We start from the raw sequence: 22,518 nt of genomic DNA on the forward strand, positions 1-22,518 counted from the left end.
AAGATACCACTGGGCGGATGCTATTGGCGGGTAGACGCACGCGCTCTGACGCGCCACCTTCGCTTGGATTGTTTGAGATTTGTTTGAGTAGAGTTGGAAAATGCTCTCGAGTGCACGTGGGGGTGGAAGAGAGATACATAATTTATAATCGACACGCTTGGATATGACTACCAACCACACCACACCGTACTCCTTCGTCGTGGGGGCAAGGTGACAGCGTGCCATCGCGTGGTACTGCAGATGTTTCGTAGTGGGTTACGTCCTTGCACGCTTTAGAGATGCGATTTCGACAAAACAACAGCGCCAGCATTAGATACGCCAATGAAGCCAACGAGGCTGATGAGGCTGAACGGAGCGTCTCCACCGTCGCGCTAGTCAAAGCCCTTATCGATACAGCCCCACTATGACGCCAGCCTTCTGGTAAAAGTCGACGTCCTTCGTCTCACGCAACAAACATGAACCTTGAAGTCAGAATCACTCTAGAATAAGATCAGGGTTCCTCCAAGAAGTCCGACCATGTCACAATCCACTACTCTGGACGCCCACCTGCAGTCCCTTGTCGCTGGCCATTCGAATCGGACAGCGTTGATTCAAGAAGTCATTCCAGCACTGCTCCGCACATTACCCGACATTGCCCAAGCCCTCCGAACAACATCAGTCTCGCAGGCCGGTAGTGCAAACTCCTTCGGCGACGATCAACTCAACGTCGACGTGCTGGCCGAGAACCTCATCCGCAAAGCAATCGCCAAAGTCCCCTCGATAGCCACAGCAAGCAGCGAAGAAGACCCGATTGAAAAACCCGTGCACAAAACCCAACCCACTTCCGAAGAGCAGTATACCATCGCCTTCGACCCGCTAGACGGCAGCTCCATCATCGGCCCCAACTGGACCGTCGGCACCATAATCGGCATCTGGGACGGCACCTCCGCCCTCTCCACCACCGAGGCGCCTCGCAAGAAGCAAATCGCGTCCATCCTCGGCGTTCTCGGTCCCCGCACGACTGCCGTCGTCGCCCTCCGCCTCCCCGGAACCCCAGGGACGTGTTTCGAAGCCAGCCTAGCAGACGGCGCAATCAGCATGACGCGACCCAGCGTGCAGCTCGCCACGGCGCCCAAAACAAAGTACTTCGCGCCGGCCAACCTGCGCGCCGCATCCGAAAACACAAACTACCTAGCCCTCATCACCCACTTCGTCTCCTCCAAGTACACGCTCCGCTACAGCGGCGGCCTGGTGCCGGACATCTTCCACGCCCTCGTCAAGGGCCACGGCATCTACACCAGCCCGGTCACAGACCAGAGTCCCGCCAAGCTGCGCAGGCTGTACGAGCTGGCGCCTATCGCGCTGCTGGTCGAGTGCGCAGGCGGCGTTGCGCTGGATGCGCGGGACGGATCGCCTGTGCTGGATACGCCCATCCGCGATACGGAAGAGCGGGGTGGCCTTGTGTGTGGGAACGCAGGGGATGTTGAGTTTGTAAGGACTAGGTTGTTAGATGCGTAGGTAGATAGGCATTAGCAAGATAGTTATATAAATAGACTACTTTTATACCTCTTTCTATACTCTATACTATGCTGTCTAGTAGGGTGTATAGACAGCGTTGCGCTAGATATGTAGGACAGGTTAATTATGCTAGATACGCCTATCAGCAATACTAAAGAGCAGGGTGGCCTTGTGTGTAGGAACGTAAAGGATATTAAGTTTAAAAGAATAAGCTTGTTAGATGCGTAGGTAGATAAGGATTAGCAAGATAGTTATATAAATATAACGTACTCCACAGGTGAGCAGATTAAACAGGTAAGCGGATTACTCTGCTAAGACCACACTAAACCTCTACCCTATTATAGCTTGCATTAGCCCACTTTAGCCTTATATACAGTAGTGCAGGATATAATATTATTTAGAAATATCTTCTATAGCCTTCTTATATATATATAAGTTATATCTAATATTATAGCACTTTATACAGCATCTTTAGGTTACTTCCCCTCCTTTAGCACGTACTTGCTTTTTTGCCTTCTTACTATTACTACGCGCCCTAAACTTAGTTAGAGTAGTTAATTAAAGGCCTTCCTTAGCTGTTAGGACCCCCTCCTTCTACAACTGCTTTCTTTTATTTAATTTACGTTGCATAGCAGCCTTATTTGCTATTTAAAGCCTAGTAATCTTCTTTTTAGCTAACACTAGCTTATACGCAATAATAGCTATACCTTTAGTAAGCTTTTTAAAGGCCTTAACTATTAAAGTTAGTAAGCTGCTTATATGCCTTTAAATCCTCTCTTAAACTAGCGTTAATTGCGATCCAAATTGCAGGGTATTACTTAGGGTTTAGAACTGCTAGAGAGCATCTTCTATAGAAGGTAGCAGTAAGGTATATAGGCAGACATTAAGACCTATTATAACCTATTCTAGGTTAAAGGGGACTATTCTAGCGCCTTAAAAGCCTTCTTAGATATTGCTAGAAGTAAATATCTCCTTATAGGCGCCTATAAAGTATAGTAGAAACTTAGTTTTAGTAATATAAGTAATATAGTTATATATAAGATCCTTAGCTTAGCGCCTATACACCTTCTTTAAAGGGGCAAAACAGCCTATATCTAGTAGCTGTAAGAGGTGTAATAAGTATAGAGGTATATATAGTGTAATAATCTTTACTTTCTTATAGTATTATTAGAAGTTAAGGGAGTTATAGCTCTTATAGCTATTAATAAGGAGCAGCTAGTATACTCCTTAGGTGCGCGTCTTTATATAGGCATTAAAGTGCTTTAACTAGTCTAGACTAAGCTTATTAGTAGTCTATCTGTTCTTAGAGACTCTAATAACCTAATTATAGGGTAGATTGTCCTCTTTATACTAGGCAGAGAGGTAGTTACAGCCTTTAAAGATAATAAAGGGTAGAATAGCCTACCCTATGCTATTAATGCCCTATATAACTATTATCTACTTATAGTTACTCTACTATACTACCTTTAGCTATCTTTAACGCTCTAAGCCTGTAATAACTACTCCTGTTAATATCTAGCCTATTATAAAGCCTGTCTTATTAAAGTTATATATATTATTATCTTAGATACTATACTTAGCTTTAACATTTGCTATAAGCCTAAACTAGCCCCTAATAATCTCTAGATCCTTATAGAGGGCTCTCTTATAGTTATACTTGCAATTAAACCTTACTTTAAGGTTAGGGCAGCACTTAATAAACATGTTAGGCTAGTTTATGCTAACATAGCCTATATTATACTTAGTATACAAAGAATTAGCTATATTAGCTATAGCAGCTACCTAAGAGGCAAATCCTTGTGTATCTAGCTTAAGGATATACTTAGTAATTACGTCCTTCTTAGTCTAGTCTATAATCTGTTAAACTAGCGTATAATTAGCTTATATAGGTTATTCTATATATTAAGTATATAGTATACTATAAGGCGTGTTATATATAGCTATAGTGCGTTATAGGGTAAGCATTACGTCTTATTTAATTACCTAGAGCGCAAGCTGTATTACAGCTTCTCTTAAGGGCGTAGATTAATGTTGTTATTAAGGCATTGCGTAGTAAGGTGGAGGTTTAGTGTGGTCTTGGCAGAGTGATCCACTCACCTGTTTAATCCGCTTACCTGTGGAGTACGTTACTTTTATACTTTTTTATTACTCTATACTATACTATCTAGTAGGGTGTATAGACAGTGTTGCGCTAGATGCGTAGAACAGGTTAATTGTGCTAGATACACCTATCTGCAATACAGAAGAGTAGGGCAGCCTTATGTGTAGGAACGCAGAGGATGTTAAGTTTAAAAGAATAAGGCTGTTAGTATGTAAGCGTAGGTATGCTTCCCGTCAGTATAAGAGAGAAGAAGCTAGCAGAGTATTATTAATTAATAGACGTAAGAAGTTAAGGAATTAAACAGTATAATTAAAATAAACTTATAATACTCAGTATCTGATTGCCCTAAGGATTGTAATGTTAATGTTAGCCTCTTAGCCATCGGCATGTAGCAGCGTCCACCTCTAACCAGGTATAGCAATAAGTACTGTTCTGGCCACGTGCTTACCATCCAAGTGAGTATTGATACCTTTTTGGTATGCCTTGGTGCGGTGGGCAGAGCTGTGTCCGAACAGTTAACCTCTATCCTCTCCTTTTATACTAGTGCTAGTGGTTTCTAAGCATTCTAGGTGACCACCTTAGTAGTCGCTCTATGCACCGGCACATTAGATACGTGGATAGGGAGGGTTTGGTAAAGATTAGAATAATAGCTTTGTATGATTTTAAAGTAGACGGTTTTATAGATGGAGATTACTTTTGCACTACTCTAGATGCTTAAATATAGTATTTAACGCAATAGGCTATTACTGTCTCAATAGTCTATAGAAAACAATCTACTATAGTTTTAGCTAGAGCTAGCAGCGCGCTGTTTTTTTTTGTTATTTTTTAACCTAGAATCTACTCTGCTATGTCTACGCTAAGGATGAAGAAGCCTGCATAGAATTAATTAGCTATTAGCTCTCTATTAATATAAGAAGTGTGGTTCTAGTAAGACACTAGTAGAGATGGCAAAAATATATTATAAGCCCTCTAGAGAATACCATGGTAAAGGCTTTCAGAGAATACTACACACCCTCCCATCTCGCGTACTTTTACCTACTTCCTAGTCAGCACAGCGGAATACTACACTTCGCTGTTCACAACACACACTCCCTCGCACAACACCAACTACGCAGAGTGTTGTGTAGCAACACGGGATACAGAAATCATCGAGAGGGAACTATCAGCTGCGTAAATGGGAATCAGCGGGGGAAAAGGATAATGACCACGACCTCTTCTCCAGGTAGGCAGTTTTCTAAACTGGGGGGGGGGGGGGGGGGGGGGTAATTGTAGGGCTTTTGATGGCGTCTTTAGGTAGCACGGCGCGCTGCTGTGCGTCTCTGCTTGTGAGTTTGTGACGAGGGGCTGGCGTGCTGCGTGATGGGATGTTCTGGTTCTGTGAAGGTGCGGGGGGTTAAGAATAGCGTGTGGAGTGCGAGATGGGTTGGTTTTAGATACTCTGGTAGACTGTTGTCATGGATGTTTTGATTGCCTTGGTTGCAGACTGCTTGCGTGGCTTAGATGGACGATGCGGTGGGACACTGCCGGAGACGTGAATCGGGGCTTTGCGCGTGAGCCTGCTGTGTAGTGCACTCACTCTACACGCAGCCACGAATACATGTATACCTCGTGATTTACACTACTTCCCCAACCGCGCCCTTCAACCCCATCAGCCCAGGAGCACTACCCAGCTTGTCAGCACGTCTTGATCCCAGCACAAAACAAGGGGCGGGGATGCCTTACCCTGCCACTGCCAATCCTTCATAACGCCCAGCCAGTGCAGACTGCCACGGACCGTATACTCGATACACCCAGACCGTGTCATGGTGTCAACACCCTTTTTAAATGCAGCGGACATCGGGAAGGAACTGACCCGCCGACTAGACGGCCGTGCCGAGCTGGGCGAGCTGCCGGCGCCGGAACTCGGGCCGTAGTTCGCAGCGCAATGCGTGGACTCCAGGTCGACGAGACGGCTGCGCGCCAGTAGGAAGTCGTCGCGCCGCTTCCATACTTCTTCTGTGATTTCGAGCGCGCGCTCCACGATGCCCGTCACCAGGCGATGCGACATGGCGGTCCATCTGTCGCGGACGAAGGCGCGATCTTCGGCGTCCACGGCGTCGTTGCCGGCGATCATTAGTGGGAGGATGTGCACGATGAGTGTGGGTGAGGAGAGCGGGATGGTGGCGAGGTAGACAAGGATTTTCTGCGCGAGTTCGCCGTACGAGGTTAGGTTTGGGAGCTCCGGTACGGCTTGGTACAGGAGGCTGAGGGTTGACCATCGGTAGGCCTCGGCGGTCTGGATGGCATCAGTCATGAGCTGGGAGTGGTCTTCGATCGTCTCCAGGTCGATAGGTGGCAACCAGTCCTCGATGTTGCGCTTCAGCTCGAGTGCTTGGGAGATGATGACCGGCGAGTTCCGAGGTGCGTCTCTCATTCGGACCTTGCAAATCAGGTCCGCGACACGTCTCATGATTGGGAAGAATGAGGTTGCGTAGCCCATGAGGGGATCGAGTTTCGAGGTGCTGAAGTTCAAGCGGCCGACGGTAGCTGCCACAAAACTCTCAGGGACAGGTGGGCAGAGGTCAAGACATGTGATTCTTGCGATTACGTCCATATACGTCCATGTGTTGAAGAGGAACTCCAGCCGAGCCTCTTCTTCTGGCGTGTAAGCCATGGTAGCCTGGTTCGACAGCATTTGCTGTAGCAACATCCCCGCGCTGCGAATGTGTGTCATGCCAGTTGTGGCCGATTTACTGTCCCAGGTCTCAGCAAAGCCTAGCGCTAGGGTTGCTGCCAATGCTGTATCCAAGGGTATCTCGCTTTTGGTGATGCCTTGCGAGAGCAAACGCGCGCTAGTGTGTAAATGTCGCTCACCGTCAAAGCGCAGGTGCGGCTGTGCCTTGCTGGTGTGGAAGCAGGTCAAGGCAGCCAGAGCGTGGTATAGTGCCGGGTACTGTTGGGTCATGGGCCAAATGACAGTTTTCCATGGATTTTGATCAGAGTCTTCCTCGATTGATAGATTATGGCACGTTGTTTTGAGGAAAAGCATAGTTATTTTTTCCCTCTCGTCCTCCTCAACCTTGGGGTTCGCAGGATCTTCTTCGACAGATGTGCCCAGGGAGAAACCCATATCTGCTGGCATGATCTGAGTGCTAGGAAGCGAGTTCACGTAGTCTTCAAGGAAGTAGTTGATATTCCAGAACGGAGGCCCGTAGTCTTGTGCATAGGACTGCGCATTGGCTTCAGCAGAGAGCTGGCCGAGCCCTTGTGATGTGAAATCAGCGTCGAGCAGATCGTTGTTTTGAGAAAATTATGGCGATATCTGGAGACCAACATCTGGCATGTTCAGCAGCTCGAAAGTCTGTAGCGTTGGTAGGCTGCGAGAGGTCAAGACATCAGACTCGAAGAAGGTCAGATTCGTCATATCTTCAGAACGCGAACAATCAGCTGTCGTGTCCTGGGAAAACTTGTTTGTTCCTCCAGGATCAATAGCAGGTGCAGCAGCTATGCTGCCCCCTCGAGAATGCCGCGATTCTCTACGAGCTGTCGTTGGCCCATTTGCCTGGAAAGTTAATTGCCCCGGACTTTTGACGATGGCGCTATTCTTCTTTGGTTCCCTCGCTGTCTTGAACCTGACGTCTATCCTGTAGCCGCCGCACTCTATGCGGCGACGGGCGCATTGATTGCAGGTCGGCTTTGTCTCGTCGCACTTAACTCTCCGCAACTTGCATGTTACGTATCCTGTGAGCTCAGAGAGTCAGTCGAGGCCCAACACGTAGCAAAACAAAGCACAACATTGGCCTTAAAGAACAGATGAAGACGAACATGCCATTGCGACTCTTTGAGAACCTATGCTTCGAGTCTTCAGCACGGTCCGATACCCTCGGTGGTAATTCCCGAGGCGGCTGTTGCTCAAAATCGACCTCAGTAGGTGAGTGTGCCATAACTACACTTAGGAAGCAGATGCGAAGTCTATAGCGAAATGGAAGGGCTTTCCGAGGCCACCGCTGTGGAGGAGGTTAAGGACTGCAGTGTGCTATCTTGGGGCTATCTCCATATGCTAGCTGATCCACCCCCGCATCCAAGAACGGCAAACCAAACCAGACCCACGTGATGCTTTACATTCATACATGAGCATCACGTGCTCTCGACAAACATCATTGATCAAGCTGATAGGCAGAGGTAGTACCTGTGAGCAATCGTTACGTGTTTTGGTGGGATTTCACGTTATGCGCTGCAGACCCAATCAGGGGTTAGGCTCGCAACTACACGCTAACGGCAGCGCTTTGCCAGAGCTTGTCTGGACTGTTACACAAAGGCTGCGCTGCACGTTAGCGGAGAAGGTTGAGCCGTTAAACAGTGTTTTTTGGATACTCAGTTGAATGACGAGCTAGCCGGAGGCAGGAGCAGCCGGGCAACTGAAGTCGCCATATCTCGATACGTCACCGCTGATCCATTGGCCAGCACCACTCAGCTCTCTCAAGATTTGACATCTCTCTTACGGCAACATGTCGGTCGAAGGCGTCCAGCCTTGCAAATATCGCAAGAATGCGTCTCCGAGATGCCGCTATCGTCGGAGCCAAGTACTTTGTGATGAGCCAAGCGTGTCTGCCGTGGTACTGTGTAAGCGACATGTCAGATAGAATTGCGCACCAATTAAGAAGAGCTGGGAGCGAGAACGAGCATATCCCTAACCAATACGGCCAACACGGCAACTCCTAATTTAAGCGACCGAATCGTTACTGCGAATCATCATGGCGTTTAAAAGCAGTGCGACCCTCCAAAAGGCCTTACACGTTTTGCGAAACCTAAGATCCATCAATCTTCAGATCTCACCCCAGATCTTCCGCCAGATCTTGTGGCAGATCCATCGCCATCGATCGTCCATCATGGTCTGCAGACGCCTTGCAACTATGGCTGTGATATCCAGTCTTGCCTCCCTAGCAATCGCAGAAGAAGGCCGACCACGCGGAAACTTCAGACTGTGCACCGAAGTCACACCACAGTGCCCCGCTATCGCAACGACATACGGCTACTACCCAGTACTAGGCGTTAACGCCTTCTTCCTTGCTCTGTTTGGGTTGTGCTGTCTTGCCTCCCTCATCATCGGTATCTGGACAAAAACATGGACGTATACGGTCGCACTCGGTATTGGATCACTTCTTGAGACTGGCGGCTACGCAGGACGCATCATCATGAATGGCAACCCATGGAGTGATTCAGGTTTTCGCCTGCAGATCGTATGCCTCGTTCTCGGCCCATCTCTGGTCGCCGCCGCCATCTACCTCACGCTCAAACATTTTGTCTTATACTGCGGACCGCAGTACTCACCTCTCAAACCGCGTCTGTACCCGTGGGTGTTCATCGGCTGTGACATTGGATCTATCGTTCTGCAAGCTTGCGGAGGAGGTGTTGCTGCATCAGGAGCCAACAATATCAAGCTTCTCAACGCTGGAAACAACCTGATTATTGCAGGCATCGCATTTCAGGTTGCAACCATGGCCGCATGTGGCCTGCTTGTGCTGTTGTTTGTCTGGCGTTACCGTAAGGATGCTCCCATGAAGGGTCAGCTGAACGAGAAGAGCAACTACCGACTCAGCAAAGAGCAAGGCAATATCTCACTCGCCAAGGTCAAGATCTTTGGTGCTGTTGTCACCCTGGCATACGTTACGGTACTCATTCGTTGCATTTACCGTCTGCCAGAGATGGCTGGTGGCTGGGGTAACCCACTGATGCGCAACGAAAAGGAATTCTTGTTGCTTGATGGAATGTCAGTATTTGCATACACGTTGAAGACTTATGTTAATGGATTATAGGATGATTGGAATTGCATGCGTAGCCCTTACGGTGTTCCATCCCGGCTTCTTTTTCCCTCCATTTGCTGCCTTCCGTCACGGCAAGAGACGTGTGAGCTCAGAATCAGACTGAGTGGAACAAATTCGGCAAACAAAACCGACTGCACTACGCCTAACACACTTTCAAGCGATAGACTCGGAGAGGCGAACAGTATTCCCAGGGAATGTCCACTCATGTATAGTTGTTAGATACCATCAAGCCTTCCGTTCTTCCAGTCTGTATACCGTTCCATGACACACCTTTCAATAAACTTCCTCTTTGACTGATCATTAGTTGTTACGATTGCTTCTGCGTGTTCTTTCTATGCGCATGTGAGCAAGTGTTGTGCATGCAGCAAGCACACTCAGGACTTAAAAAGATAGATGCCCTTACTGGAGTGCCGAACAAAGATCACAATGTCAGATTCTTCCCTCCTTGGAACTATCTACGGCAGATGCAACAACCTGCAACAATCGACTGTAGTTCGCACTGCGGAGTCATGCGATACTGCTCCACGATCGTTGCGACCTACATAGACTAGAGCACGAAACCATCTGCACTGCGTTCAAAGCTTAAGAGCAGCACCCGGCTGGATACCCTGACCATGACTTGTATTACCGCGTCATTTTCTTCCCGAAGGACGATGACCAGCCTCGCTTTGTATGGCTGAAGTACTATCAAAGCTTGACGTTCAGACCCTCGCAATCGGGCATCGAAGCGCTAATACAAGGCCCTGTGGAGAGATACAACACAAAGAGACCAGGATACGGGCACCAGTGGCTTGAGATCATGGGCAGGCGTAGTGTATCTCCTGATCCATCACGAAACTGCTGGGATGGGAAGCTAGTGGGATGTGGCGCGAGAACATATTTCTTAGAAGACTCGTTCAGAAAGAGATTGAGCGAATTGCAGGTATCAATGACGAAGTGGATGATGGTAGTACTTCGAGAGTGCGCGCACCAGTGGATTTGGGTACGCGGGACCTTTCGTGTATTTTAGCATATTTGAAGAGATACTAGAGTTCGTTTTCATTGGTAGCATATGTGGTCTTTGCGCCCCCAAAGGTGGAAAAAATCTTAGTCTGTCAGGGTTAGAGATATACTAGAGTTGTCACATACTACCACGCTTAGTTGGGTCCATTCACCTGTGGCTGTATGCACTATGTACGCTTGGTGATAACTGTAAGTGTCAAAATCCAAAAGAATAACCACAAAGTATTTTCATCTGCGCTGTATGATAGGCGCTCACCAATGCTTTGACAAATTGTGACACGCTTATGACTAGATTTTGGAGAACAGTGTGTGTCTGAGTCGACGGGGCATGAAATTGCAATCTCATCAATACAGCAACTGCCAGAGTGGAGACGCGTGCTGATGTCAGCGACTCCGTGTGGGGTAACGTGTTTCACCAGTAAGCGGCCAACACCAGTATCCGGCCAACCCCACCAAAACCAGCCTAACTTGGCGTGCAATTACTCCACAACCACGCAGTCGAATTAAGTAAGGTTTTAAAGCATGATAGATTAGATAGCTCTACATTAAGTCCTGTTATGGCCTTGCACGTGGCATTTGCTACACGTTAGTAGTGCTTGCTGACGCTGTAGGGCAGCGTTAACCTAGGCCTCCTCCTTAACCACATTATTAGCCTGTAAGACTAGTAATTAAGCTTCCTTAACCTGTAGAGCTCCCCTACGTGCTATATACTGTCTATACTTTTAACACTTATATTACTAGCGTTAATTTAAAGCATATAGCTTAGCGTTCTCCTAAGTTAAGATTGTTGCTAACTGTATTATAAGCTAACAACCCTTAACAAGCTAGGATATAGCTTGACTAGTTAGACTCTATAACTAACGCTTAAGGAGATCTTATATAAGGCGAGCTTGCTGCTAAAGCTGGTTAACTGTACGTGGTGTCTCTGCTGTCTACGGCCCTGCTGGTCCTGCTGCTGTCCCTGGTGGTAATAGTGTTCTGATAACAGTGAGGCATAACAGGACACGCTCTAGATTAAATAGAATAAGCCCTGTTGCTTAAAATCCAGCCTTAATATTGCTCTCTAATAGAGTAGTTAGTCTAATCCTCAGGTACATCTATAGGAAGTCAAGCTTGTTAACATAGAAGATGCTTTAGCAGGCAAGCTTAGACACCTCATGTCCATACACCACCTTAAGAGGAGAGTAGCAGCCAACGTCTAGTGGCTAGAGAAGGTGTGAGGTGTGAGGAGGCATACAGAGGGTAATGATTATGTTGTCCTTATAGTACTAATTAAACTTAGGTGTAGCATGGCTGCTGTAACCGTTAAGGATAAGTAGCTAACAAGCACCTAATAAGCGAGTCTGTGTGTGCCTGTTAAAGTGCTTCACCCAGTCAAGGCCTAGCTCATCTGTTGTCCAGCCGTTGTCACTAACAGCAACAGTCCAGTCAGGTGGGAGGTCTTAATACCAGCTGGCCTGGTAGAGCTTCCCTGCTAGTATAAGGAAGGGTAGGATAGACCAACCTAACGCGTTAACACACTTAATTGTTGTTACCTACTTGCAATTGCCTGGCTGAACAACAGTAGCACGTCTAACTGTGTTAGAGCTAGTAACAACCTTAGACGTTAAGGCAACACCTATTATAAACCCAGTCTTATTAAAGTTGTAGATGTCCTTATTAGGTATCCTATATATAAGGCGTGTCTCCTCTACCAGCCTAAACTACGCACTAATCCTAACAGGATCTTTATAGCGTGCCCTTTGTGAATGGAATTTCCTATTCCACTTTGTCTAGAGTTCTGGCTGGCGCTTAATAAAGCGTGCTACCTAGTTCTTGCCTAGCGAAGGAGGAGGAGGATTTTGGCCGCAGGCAGCGAGGAGAGTGTCTGCTATTTGTTGCACATCAATAATCTAGGGTAGAAATCCACAACAATTAAGGTCTAAGATCTACTAAATAAGGGACTGCTTTTTAATAGGGCTAAGCTTAAGGTTGACAGACGTTGTTGCGTCTTTTAACTTAATGCCCTAGAGGTGGCGGCGGAGCGTTGTACAAGGCACCTGGTAGAGCAAAGCAGCCCTATTTTTTAACTAAACGTGTCCTAATTTAACAGCAGAGGTAGCAAGAAGGCATCTACCCTCTGTAAGGGAGGCTTAAGTACGTTGTGGTTGAGCCATCACAGTTGGGATGAAAGAAGTTTGACGCGTTTTGGTGGGGTTGGCCGGATACTGGTGTTGGCCGCTTACTGGTGAAACACGTTAGCCGCGGCGCGAGATCACCAAACACGCCTTTGTTCACTTTCATCACAATGCACTTTCACAAAATGCTCCACTATACCGTCTTTTCGAGATCTTATATTGCGAGTCAAACTCCCACATGACTGTGCCTCGAACAGATCACACCAGCTATCATCGCATAAGCTGTGACGCGTAATGAAGACCAGCAAATACGCGCCGAAAACTCCATTGGAGCAGCTCACACAGTCGAGAGTTGATAAGCTCAAGCAAGACAAGGATAAGACCACGCGACTGCTTGGCCGCTTGCGATGGAAAGCCGAATTGCTCATGGTTTCGTATTTCAAAGCTATGGAATTGCTGCAGGCCGGCGATCAGCGAAACGGGCACTACGAATCGCAGAAAGCTCTGGCGAGACAAGCAGAGTCGATGTTCAAGATTGACTTTTTCGAGTTCTACGCTTTCCTAGAGCGCTACATCACCTTCTGCCTCACTACTCTAGGCGTCAGTGTATCTGCAGCCGCGCCACGGAACAACATCAACGCTCTACGGTACATTACAAATCCAGATCTGCATCGCACAAGACCGCTAGCTTCGCACGCTTTCCATGCCAATCTCTTGGAGGCGCTCGATGACGAGACCTGTCCTCTACACGGCTCGCTTGGCGTCCAAGATGTCCGAATACAGCTAGGTCTAGCGAAAGACTACCGCAATGCCTGGAAAGACGCCGATGAGAAGGAAGTCACCAGTAATTGGGACAGCCAGGATGGAGCTTCGCCCAGAAACGTAAAGCTGCCAGAGCTCGCACTCGATGCAATGCTAAGAACAGTCATTGTTGGCTGTGGCCACGCTCACGATGTTGTGCAGGCATTCGAAGGAGCTGACGTGATTGGCAGTGGCCTCTCTAGTCATGACTTTGAACCTCCAACGTACATCCACGATACCATGGATATGGGAGATGTCCCGCTTGAGTACATGGACGATGCTATGGAGCTTGACTGAGCGTAGCTACGCACGCCCTCCACCAATGCACACGGCACTAAGAAACTCGACGCTGGTGGGACACGAGCTGCAAATGTAAGAATGCTTGATGTTCATGTACAAATTGGTATCTAAACTATGAAGTAGGAACAATCTCCGTACTGCCGTGGTATCGCGCATTTACTGAGATTCATCAGGCCGCGGCTAAACTGCCACTCCTTTTGCCATGCCGTAATGCCTACTTTGCTCGTCTTGGAGCATACTGTCTGCTCTCTCTCTGTTAGCTTCTGTGTGTGGTGTATACACACTCGCAGTCTTCTCCTGTTCCAACTCCCACTTGCACCTCTCTTTACAGTCCCAGCAGACGCTGCGCTTGCATACTCGCATGTCATATTTCCACTCGTGTCGATTGAGCATCTCATGACAGTGAGGACAATCCAGTGGAATGACAACAGTCTCTAGATCGCCCAGCCTTCTTGCGATGCTCAGGCCCTTGCTTGTGCGCGTTTTCAGCCCCAGCTCGCCACTACCTTGCTGTTCGAGACCGTCGAAGACAACAAGCTTGTCGAACTTGCACCACCAAGCCGGCCGTCCTCCTGCCTCTGTCCGTGCGCGGACAGATGTGCTAGTGAACGCCTCTGTTTGGGCGCCTGGTCCAGGCAACATGCAGCCATTGGCCGTTGCACGCGGTGGCGTGAAGACGCGAACCTTCTCCTCTACGTCTTTCTTCCTCGGCGACATGTTCAGTCGGTCTTGTAAGAGCTGTGTGGGTGACCGCAACGCGGCCTTGGATTGAGTTTTGGAGTTTCGAATAAGGTCGTATCGCAAATCAAGCTCGGAACGTGGCTTCGCTGCGTCTGGTGCACTGTTGAAGCCAAGGTTTAGCTCGGCGGGACGTTGCAGTCGGGCAATCGAATTCGTGCGCTGCGGCGACGCGGCGGTGGGCTTTGAGAGGGACGATACTCGGGATCGTGCAAGGACGTTGTCGTTCGAAGCGATAGACGATGGTCGTGAGCGGGCTGGAGAGCTTTCGCTGTCGGACATGTACACGCCGGAGTCTCGATCACGCATGCGTGTTTCGACCTTCACCAATGCCGTGGGAGACAGTCGTTTCTCGACCGACAAGTTGGGGCCTAGCTCTTTGGGTACGAGGGACACAGGTGGTGATGATGACGGAGAATGAGACTCTTCGTCCTTACTCGACTCGACAGCAGTCTCATGTTGCTCCAGCTGAAGTGAGTCTATTTGAGATTCCTCTGGCTTCTGTGCAGTCTCCTCTGCTGCCGAATGCTCGCTGACGTTGCTGGCGCCAGTCTGCAGTGGCTGCTCGGGAACAAGAGATGGTGTTTCTGGATGCGGAGACGGCTCATCACTGTCCAGTAGTGACTCATCCGTAACCAGTGTTTCAGTTGTCGTTTGTTCATGCTCTTCCAGTAAAACCTCAGTCATCGGCAGTGGTATCGGTTCGGCGTCCAGGGCGTGATCTTCCGAGATCTCCTGTGCGTCGTCGTCAAACAGAAAAACTCCGGAGTCTTGATTGCCCGGATTGAGGTCGACCCCCCTCGAGGCGCCCGGCACGATGGCACTCAACTCAGCAGCCACAGCGGCATCACTCAGTAGCGGCGCCTTGGCCTCATCCGGCTTGGAGCTTTTCCAGAAAGCAAACGAGGGCATTTTGAAGGAGTGTTAGTCAATACAAGACCAAAAAAAGAACGACTCCGCGTTGAACGGGAAAAAAGAACGACAGCCAGCTTTGCACCCAAGGTCCCGAGGCCTCTGCTCCTCATAAGGAACCAAGACGCTGCTCCTTTCCGTGGCGCCCGACACAGCGGCTCCTGGCATCTACCTACCTGCCCAGCAGCCGCATGACCGTTTCCTCTTCATTGCCGGCCCGCGCAGCTCGCGTCTGATCGGCTGAGATACTCTTGCTGCGCAGTAGTCGCATGCCGGGCTGCCATTGGTGGGTGCGTTCTGAAACGCGGAGCTGCTGGGAAGCGCGTCGTCACAGCCTCGTGGCGCGGCGTTACAGCCGGGATTGCGACTTCATGCGCACGGGATCATCGAGCGCGCAACCCGTGTCGATGGCGGGGATGGGGTGTCTTGAGGGTTTATGCGGTGGAGTAGTGGTGTTGCATGTTCGAGAGGAATTTGCAATGGAAGCTTCTGAAACTTGACAGCGCCGGTGCGAGGGGGCACCGTTTTGCGAGCAGGACACCGTATTCTCAGTGATTGGGGAGGATATTATGGCTCTGTGTCAGCGATCAAATACTGCTTCCAGTCCTGTCGCGCTGCTCACGCTCGACAGCAACCCCATGCATTTCGTCCGACTGCATGTTCCGACCCGCTCTCACCGTCTATCCGGTGGAGTGCGAAGTGCATTGAACAAAACAGAAGGAAACGGAGTCGACTAATCAAAAGCAATTAAAAAGATTCAAGTACCGTAGACCAGTAACGAGTGTCGTGCAAACACTCTCTTTCCACCCAACGATGCGCAACCTCCCCACCCCAACATCTCCCTGCACCATCTGAGCTCCAACCCAAGTACATACCAGCTTAGCCAGGAGCGCATACCCTCTTGCCTCCACCACGAGCGAGAAACAACGAACTCAATACGCACAAGGATTACAGATTTAAGATATCTATCTCTGCACGACAGTGTGCAAGTTCCACGTAGACGCAACTGCGGAGATCAACTCTGCGCTTAGTTCGGCGTCTAGCAGGGCTTTGTTGACGCGGTGGTGGGCTGGGCAGGACGCTGTAGCAAGTGCTCTAGTCCGTGTGGTTTTGACGTGTGTACTTCTTCTTCTTCTTCTTCGTCGTCTTCTTCTTCTTCTTCTTCTGGAGGGGGTAGGACGCGGGTCGTGGAGAGGTAGGAGGTGGGAAGGGTCGATGTTGGATTTGGGGTGCTGCGGGGGATTGGGTGCGCGTAGGGTTGGTCATTGGGTGGGTTGGGGTGTCTAGGGAGGAAACGAGACGGGGGTGAAGAAGTAGGGAAATCTCATTATGCGAAATTCGACAGCCTCACCAACACGGTGTATTTCACGCGCGGACAAGGACAGAGTGTATGTATGTATATAATTGACGTGTGTGTGTGTGTTTCAAGTGTCTACGAGATACATGTACATAGATCCCCTATCCCCATTGCCCCTATCATCATCTTCGTCATCATTCGTCGTCACCATATTCATCAGCGTCACGATGTTCATCTCCATCGTCGTATGCCAACTGTGCCATCGCATTCGTCTCCTTCCACACCACACCACAATACGATACACTGGAATGTGTAGATGGATGCAGGTGCAGGTGCAGGTGCATTCGGAGTCGCACCGTCTATAAGTAAAGCGTCAAAGAAGAAAACCCTTGAAAAAGAGAAGAGAGTATGCAGTTCCAAGCAGAGCAGAGCAAGTGTAGTATGAGCTGGCAAAAAAAAAGGGGGTAACAGAGGGGGCCGGGGAAGTACAAGTGGAAGCCAAGGCCAAAGAGAGCTTTTTTGTAATCCGTGGGGTGATGCAGAAGTATGTGCATGCCTATGCAAGCGGGTTGCAGCCGTGTCTTGAACTTTTTGTTGAACTTTTTGTTGAGACGAGGTGCAAAAAGAAAGGAAGGGAAAGGCGACTTTTGTATCGCGGATGCGGAGGTGTTTTCGTCCATTCACCGCCCCCAAGCACCACCCCCCGTCTCTTTGCCCAGCCCGCTCAGGACGGAGCTCTTCTGCGCGCCGACGGGCTGCAGGTTGGGACTCCCCTTGCCTCCACTGCCCCAGCTCAGCCCGCTCAGACGCTTGTTGCTTGTGCTGCTCGTCGTGCTCGCGCCGTCCTGGCTCTTCTTCAAGTCCTCTTCCTCCTCCATGCTGAACAGGCCCTGCTCTTCCTCGATCCTCTCGCGATTGATGCTGCTGCTGCTGACGGCGCGGTCTAGGTTCCCCAGCCGGCCGCTGGAGCTGCCTATGCTCGAGCCAGAGGTCAGGCGGTTGATGCCCGGGTGCTGCGGGTTCGAGGTCGGGGTGCTGGCCAAGGCTGCGGCTGCTGCTTCGTCGCGGGAGGACAGACGTGTGCGTTGGAATTGCTGGCTGATCATGCTCATGGAGGCTTGGCGGGGCGGGGAGGAGACAAAGGGACTCGTGTCGACAGAGGGAGGGCGGGCCATGGCACGGAGGGACGGAGATGCGCCGGCGTGGAGGCTCGAGTTGCGGAGGGGTGAGCCGACGTGGCCAAACGCCGAGGCGCCTGGGAGGGAGCCAGACTCGAAGTTGTCGTTCATGGGGCGTGACTTGCCCCAGAGGGATTGGAAGCGCGAGGGCGAGGCGGTGGCTGCGGAGGGGGAGCCGTATCGCGTGTCGGATGGCGTGGGGGAAGCGCCAAACCTCGACAGGGAGGCTTGGTGCGAGAACGAGTTGCTCTCGCTGTCGCCCTGGTCGCGCGAGAAGCGGCGCATCTTCTCCTGCGGGGTGAGGAGGTCGCTGAGCGAGTGCGGCAGCAGGTCCTCCTCGAACTTGCCGATCATGTCTGTGTCGTCCCAGTCCTCGTCCTTGTAGGCCGGGCGCGCGCCGACGCTCGAGGACATGAGGTTCCTCGAGCGGTTTGCGGCCAGCTCAGAGTGCAGCATCCGCCGCCCCACGGGCGGATCGACCGAGTCTGGCGGCGAGGAACCCAACACAGCTGCCCTCCGTCTTGCGCCGTCGCCGAAAGCCGAGTCGTGGAGGTTGCGCAGGGCAGACGAGTCGGCGTGGTACGAGGAAGGCGGGGAGGCGGCGAGGAACTTGGCGGGCACCGAGGAGGCGATGGGGCCGTAGCGTGCCATGTGGGAGATGCCCTGGCTGTCAAAGGAGGCGGGCAAGGGGACGTCCATGACGCCGAGGCCTTTCTGAACGGGCGACAGGGCGAGGCGTTGGTTGTCGTTTGGCGGAGAGCCGTAGTTGGAGCCCGGGTGGGAGGAGAAGGTGGTGTCGATGGTGGGTATCATGTCGTAGTGGGCCTTGGGCATGGCGTAGGGGTCGTCCTGGGCGGGGTACGGGTAGCCGGGCTGCATGGGGGCCATGTGTGCTTGCATGGTCAGCAGCGAGCTGTTGAGGGGCGGGTCCTGGCTGTGGATGTTGACGCGGCCAAAGTGGCCTCTGCCCATGTTGCCGTTGACGACGTGGCCGTTGGGGAGGATGTGGGCGAGGGCGCATTTGTGGCCAAACTTGCAGTTGCCCTGGGTGTGTTAGTGGGGGTGAGGTCAGTGTAGGTGAGGTGTAGGTGAGGTGTAGGTGAGGTGTAGGTGAGGTGTAGGTGAGGTGTAGGTGAGGTGTAGGTGAGGTGTAGGTGAGGTGTAGGTGAGGTGTAGGTGAGGTCTGGGTGAGGTCTGGGTGAGGTCTGGGTGAGGTCTGGGTGAAGTCTGGGTGAGGGTCTAAGTCAAAATCAAGGTGACAAGGGCGTACCTTTGTAAAGTACTTGCAAGGCGCGCGCTCGGTGACGGGCTCGTCCGAGTGCAGAAAGGGACAAGCCTTGCCGGCCTGGCATGCGCCCTGTCTGTAGAATTTGCAGGGGACGTGTGAGGTGCCTGGTGGCAGTCAGCAGCTGGCGGCGGCGGCGGCGGTGGCGGCGGCGGTGGTGGTGCTCAGGGCCAGTGCCTACTCTTGTTGCTGGGCGGACTGCGGGCGCCCGCAAAGCCCATTTCGCGCAGGTTGGCGGCCTGTCCGTGGCCGTGGGCGTGGGCGTGGGCGTGGGCGTGGGCGGGTGCTTGCGTGGGTGGTTGCCCGTGTGTCTGGCCGTTGATGCGCACCGGCATGGGCTGCCCGTTGCCGTTCGCGCTCGCCATGGCGCCGTGAGAGGAGGGCTGTGGTCGCAGAGCGCGTGCAGGCTGGTGTGCGGGCTGCGGGGGGCTCGTCGCGTACTGGGCCGTGTCTGGGCCGTGTCTGGGCCGAGCTCGAGGGGGGCGTGTGTGGATGCGGGTGCGGGTGCGGGTGCGGGTGCGGGTGCTGGAACGGAAGCTGGACCTGAAGCTGGACCTGAAGTTGGACCTGGTGCTGGCGCTGGTGCGGGTGGGCAGAGCCTCCGTTCTGGAGACGCGACGGCCAAGGTGGGGGAGACTCGACGCCGAACTCCAACTCCAACTCGAACTCGTGCTCGGTGCTCGTGCTCGGTGCTCGTGCTCGTGGTGGGGCACTTGGACTGCATCGCCGGCGCTCTGCGATCGAACGGGACTGGTTGGAGGTGTGCGCAAACGCCGTACTCGACATGCTCACACGCCACCCACGCCAGTTTTTCTTCGCTGGGGCAAAGAACAAGAACATAGTCCCTTCTATTTCCCCTGTTTTTCTCCATCTCAAGAACGGTACAAGATACCGATAACATACATGGCACAAGAAGAATCCCAGATCCACCCACCACTACCTACTGATCCGTATTTGGTATTCTAGTATTCTCGTATGATAACATCCTGGTATTTAGTAGGTGACAATATACAAAAAAAAAACAGAGTACACTACACTACGCTACAGACCAAACCAAGTCTCAACCTGCAAGTCCCCACCAACGTCACCGCCGTCACCACCGACATTACCACCGCCCCAGGGTCCCACGCGCCCGTCACGCGGGCCGACATCATCACGCGGGCCGACAACATCACGCCGCAGCCGCCAACACCACTGTGCCATCATCTACCCACAGGAACAGGGACACTTGTACTCGCTCTCCCAAGCCAACCCACCAACCACCAACCAGCGAACCAGCGAACCAGCCAATCAACTACCCTGCCCACCCCGCAGATCCAATCCCCTCAAACCCTGCACTTCCAGACCCCGACTCGCAAACGCACCATCAGCAATGCAAGCACCATCCAGATGCCAGCCGCACATCCCCTAAGCAGTGTACACAAACCATGTACTGTAAAGGTAGTATCTAGTACTAACTAGACATGTATTACTTATAACTATAGTATCAACACTCTTAGTAACATTCTATTCTACTTCCTATTATAGTAAAGTCTGTATAACGTACCCCACAGGCGAGTCAGACAACGGGCGAGTCAGACACTTTTGCCAAGCCCCCACCAAACACCTCCTCCTACACTAATGTCTTCTCAACAACACTATTTAAACGCGTCAAAGGAAGCGCAGATACAGCTTGCGCTCCAGGCTCTTAAACAAGACGCAACTCTATCTCTGCAACGCGCTGCTGCTATCTACAAGGTCCCTCAAAGCACACTAAGCAACCAGCGCACTAGACAACCTTTACACGCTGATTCTATAGCTAACTTATAGAAGCTAGACAATAATAAGGAGGAGGTAATTATTAAACATGTTCTTAAGCTAGATACGTAAGGATTTTCCCTTTAGCTCTTAGATGTAGCTACTATAGCTAATTCTTTGCGCGCTAAGCATAATCTAGGCCCTATTAGCGTAAACTGGCCTAGTATGTTTATTAAGCAACACCTAGAACTTAAAGTTAAGTTTAATTACAAGTACAACTATAAGAAATCTCTCTATAAGGATCCTAAGGTTCTACAGGGCTAGTTTAGCCTGGTAGCTAATACTAAAGCTAAGTATAGCATCTAGGATAAAGACACATATAACTTTAACAAGACAGGCTTTATAATAGGCTAGATCTCCCTAGAAGCAGTTGTTACAGCTTTAGAACAACAAGGTCGGCTAAAAGCTATCTAGCTAGGCGACTAGGAGTAGGCTACAGCTATAGTAAGCATTAATGCTAAAGGATAGGCCATTCTAGCCTTCCTTATCTTTAAGGCCTACCACCACCTCTCTGCCTGGTACAAGGAGGAAGAACTGCCTTAAGACTAGGTTATTAGAGTCTCTAATAACGGCTGGACTACTAACAAGCTTGGTATAGACTAGATAAACCACTTTAATAGGCATATAAAGAAGCGTACTATTAGCACCTACTATTTGCTTATTATTAATAGTTATAAGAGCTACAACTCTCTTAAATTCTAGCAATACTGCAAGGATAATAAGATTATTACTCTCTATTTACCTCTTTACTTATTACACCTTATACAGCCCCTTAATATAGGTTGTTTTGCTACTTTAAAGAAGGTGTATAGGCGCTAAGCTAAAGTACTTATATAGAACTAGATTAACTATATTATAAAGACAGAGTTCCTGCCATGCTTTATACGCGCCTATAACGCTGCAATTACTTCTAAGAATATCTAGGGAGGGTTCTAAGGTGCTAGATTAGTCCTATTTAACCTAGACTAGGTTATAATAGCCCTTAATGTAAAGTTGCACACTCTATCACTACTACTACCTGTTAACAACAAGCTCTGGCAGTCGCAAACCCTAAGCAATAGCCTTAAACTTAGGTTGTAATTAACGCTTATAAAGATAAGGATTTAGAAGTATATAGATAGTTCGCCTACCTCTATAGTTAAGGCGTTTAAGAAGGTAGTAAAGGAGGCAGCAATAATTGCGTATAAGCTAGTGTTAGCGTAATAGGAGATTACTTAGCTTTAAGCTGCTAATAAGGCAGCTATATAACAAAAATCACATAAAAGAAAGTAAGTTTAGGCAGAAGGGACCCTAACAGTTAAAGAGGGCTAGCAATTAACAGCTCTTAAGGAGTTTAGGGCGTGTGGTGATAGGAAGAAGGCAAAGAAGCAGGTGCGCGCTAAAGGAGGTGAGCCCTCCTAAAGGCGCTGTAGACAGTGTAATTAGACAGGACATAACGCACAAACGTGTAAGAAAGAGGTAGAAGTAGTTTCTAAATAGTATTACAGACTATACTGCACGTTACAGCACTAAACTAGGTTGTTTTAGGCCATAATAGGGTGGTGTTTGGTGGGGGCTTGGCAAAAGTGTCCGACTTGCCCGTTGTCCGACTCGCCCGTGGGGTATGTTACTTGTATTTACGCTAATATCTCTATTACAACAGTGTAAATTTATTACTCTTTAATAGCTATAGAGTTAAGTGCCAAGTCT

The 22,518-nt window shown here is 50.1% G+C and overlaps 7 protein-coding genes across 7 annotated transcripts, besides 22 other annotated features; 4 read left to right on the forward strand and 3 right to left on the reverse strand.

Moving 5' to 3' along the window:
- Nucleotides 1–516: 516 nt before the first annotated feature.
- EKO05_0000031 (Sedoheptulose-bisphosphatase) lies at nucleotides 517–1,497 on the forward strand (the record flags this gene model as incomplete). Its single annotated transcript, XM_038944595.1, has 1 exon — nucleotides 517–1,497. One exon carries the CDS (start codon nucleotides 517–519, stop codon nucleotides 1,495–1,497), a length of 981 nt encoding a protein of 326 aa, XP_038802570.1.
- A 194-nt stretch (nucleotides 1,498–1,691) lies between these two features.
- Nucleotides 1,692–3,632: a mobile genetic element.
- Nucleotides 3,217–3,226: an inverted repeat.
- Nucleotides 3,217–3,266: a mobile genetic element.
- Nucleotides 3,257–3,266: an inverted repeat.
- A 332-nt stretch (nucleotides 3,633–3,964) lies between the features above and the next one.
- Nucleotides 3,965–4,107: a dispersed repeat.
- A 732-nt stretch (nucleotides 4,108–4,839) lies between these two features.
- Nucleotides 4,840–4,861: a tandem repeat.
- Nucleotides 4,862–5,246: 385 nt separating this feature from the next.
- Nucleotides 5,247–6,707, reverse strand: EKO05_0000032 (uncharacterized protein; the record flags this gene model as incomplete). Its single annotated transcript, XM_059635364.1, has 2 exons — nucleotides 5,247–5,260; nucleotides 5,321–6,707. 2 exons carry the CDS (start codon nucleotides 6,705–6,707, stop codon nucleotides 5,247–5,249), a joined length of 1,401 nt encoding a protein of 466 aa, XP_059491347.1.
- Nucleotides 6,708–8,331: 1,624 nt separating this feature from the next.
- On the forward strand, nucleotides 8,332–9,505 carry EKO05_0000033 (uncharacterized protein; the record flags this gene model as incomplete). Its single annotated transcript, XM_059635365.1, has 2 exons — nucleotides 8,332–9,332; nucleotides 9,394–9,505. The coding sequence occupies 2 exons, from the start codon at nucleotides 8,332–8,334 to the stop codon at nucleotides 9,503–9,505; spliced, it is 1,113 nt and encodes a 370-aa protein (XP_059491348.1).
- A 1,306-nt stretch (nucleotides 9,506–10,811) lies between these two features.
- Nucleotides 10,812–11,366: a mobile genetic element.
- A 33-nt stretch (nucleotides 11,367–11,399) lies between these two features.
- Nucleotides 11,400–12,643: a mobile genetic element.
- Nucleotides 12,644–12,815: 172 nt separating this feature from the next.
- EKO05_0000034 (uncharacterized protein) lies at nucleotides 12,816–13,619 on the forward strand (the record flags this gene model as incomplete). The annotated part of the gene is made up of 1 exon (XM_038944597.1): nucleotides 12,816–13,619. One exon carries the CDS (start codon nucleotides 12,816–12,818, stop codon nucleotides 13,617–13,619), a length of 804 nt encoding a protein of 267 aa, XP_038802573.1.
- A 183-nt stretch (nucleotides 13,620–13,802) lies between these two features.
- Nucleotides 13,803–15,272, reverse strand: EKO05_0000035 (uncharacterized protein; the record flags this gene model as incomplete). Its single annotated transcript, XM_038944598.1, has 1 exon — nucleotides 13,803–15,272. The coding sequence occupies one exon, from the start codon at nucleotides 15,270–15,272 to the stop codon at nucleotides 13,803–13,805; it is 1,470 nt and encodes a 489-aa protein (XP_038802574.1).
- A 1,122-nt stretch (nucleotides 15,273–16,394) lies between these two features.
- Nucleotides 16,395–16,438: a tandem repeat.
- Nucleotides 16,439–16,747: 309 nt separating this feature from the next.
- Nucleotides 16,748–16,814: a tandem repeat.
- A 435-nt stretch (nucleotides 16,815–17,249) lies between these two features.
- EKO05_0000036 (uncharacterized protein) lies at nucleotides 17,250–19,397 on the reverse strand (the record flags this gene model as incomplete). Its single annotated transcript, XM_038936959.2, has 3 exons — nucleotides 17,250–18,791; nucleotides 19,018–19,139; nucleotides 19,214–19,397. The coding sequence occupies 3 exons, from the start codon at nucleotides 19,395–19,397 to the stop codon at nucleotides 17,250–17,252; spliced, it is 1,848 nt and encodes a 615-aa protein (XP_038802575.2).
- Nucleotides 17,582–17,637: a tandem repeat.
- Nucleotides 19,135–19,158: a tandem repeat.
- Nucleotides 19,159–19,193: a tandem repeat.
- Nucleotides 19,277–19,314: a tandem repeat.
- Nucleotides 19,398–19,525: 128 nt separating the features above from the next.
- Nucleotides 19,526–19,558: a tandem repeat.
- Nucleotides 19,559–19,621: a tandem repeat.
- Nucleotides 19,622–19,698: 77 nt separating this feature from the next.
- Nucleotides 19,699–19,736: a tandem repeat.
- A 271-nt stretch (nucleotides 19,737–20,007) lies between these two features.
- EKO05_0000037 (uncharacterized protein) lies at nucleotides 20,008–20,493 on the forward strand (the record flags this gene model as incomplete). The annotated part of the gene is made up of 1 exon (XM_059635366.1): nucleotides 20,008–20,493. One exon carries the CDS (start codon nucleotides 20,008–20,010, stop codon nucleotides 20,491–20,493), a length of 486 nt encoding a protein of 161 aa, XP_059491349.1.
- Nucleotides 20,275–20,340: a tandem repeat.
- A 56-nt stretch (nucleotides 20,494–20,549) lies between the features above and the next one.
- Nucleotides 20,550–20,570: a mobile genetic element.
- Nucleotides 20,571–22,449: a mobile genetic element.
- Nucleotides 21,023–21,054: a tandem repeat.
- Nucleotides 21,533–21,645: a mobile genetic element.
- Nucleotides 22,450–22,518: the final 69 nt, after the last annotated feature.

This window comes from Ascochyta rabiei, chromosome 1 (genome assembly GCF_004011695.2).
Source record: "Ascochyta rabiei chromosome 1, complete sequence".
In the NCBI taxonomy this organism is placed as follows: Eukaryota; Fungi; Ascomycota; class Dothideomycetes; order Pleosporales; family Didymellaceae; genus Ascochyta; species Ascochyta rabiei.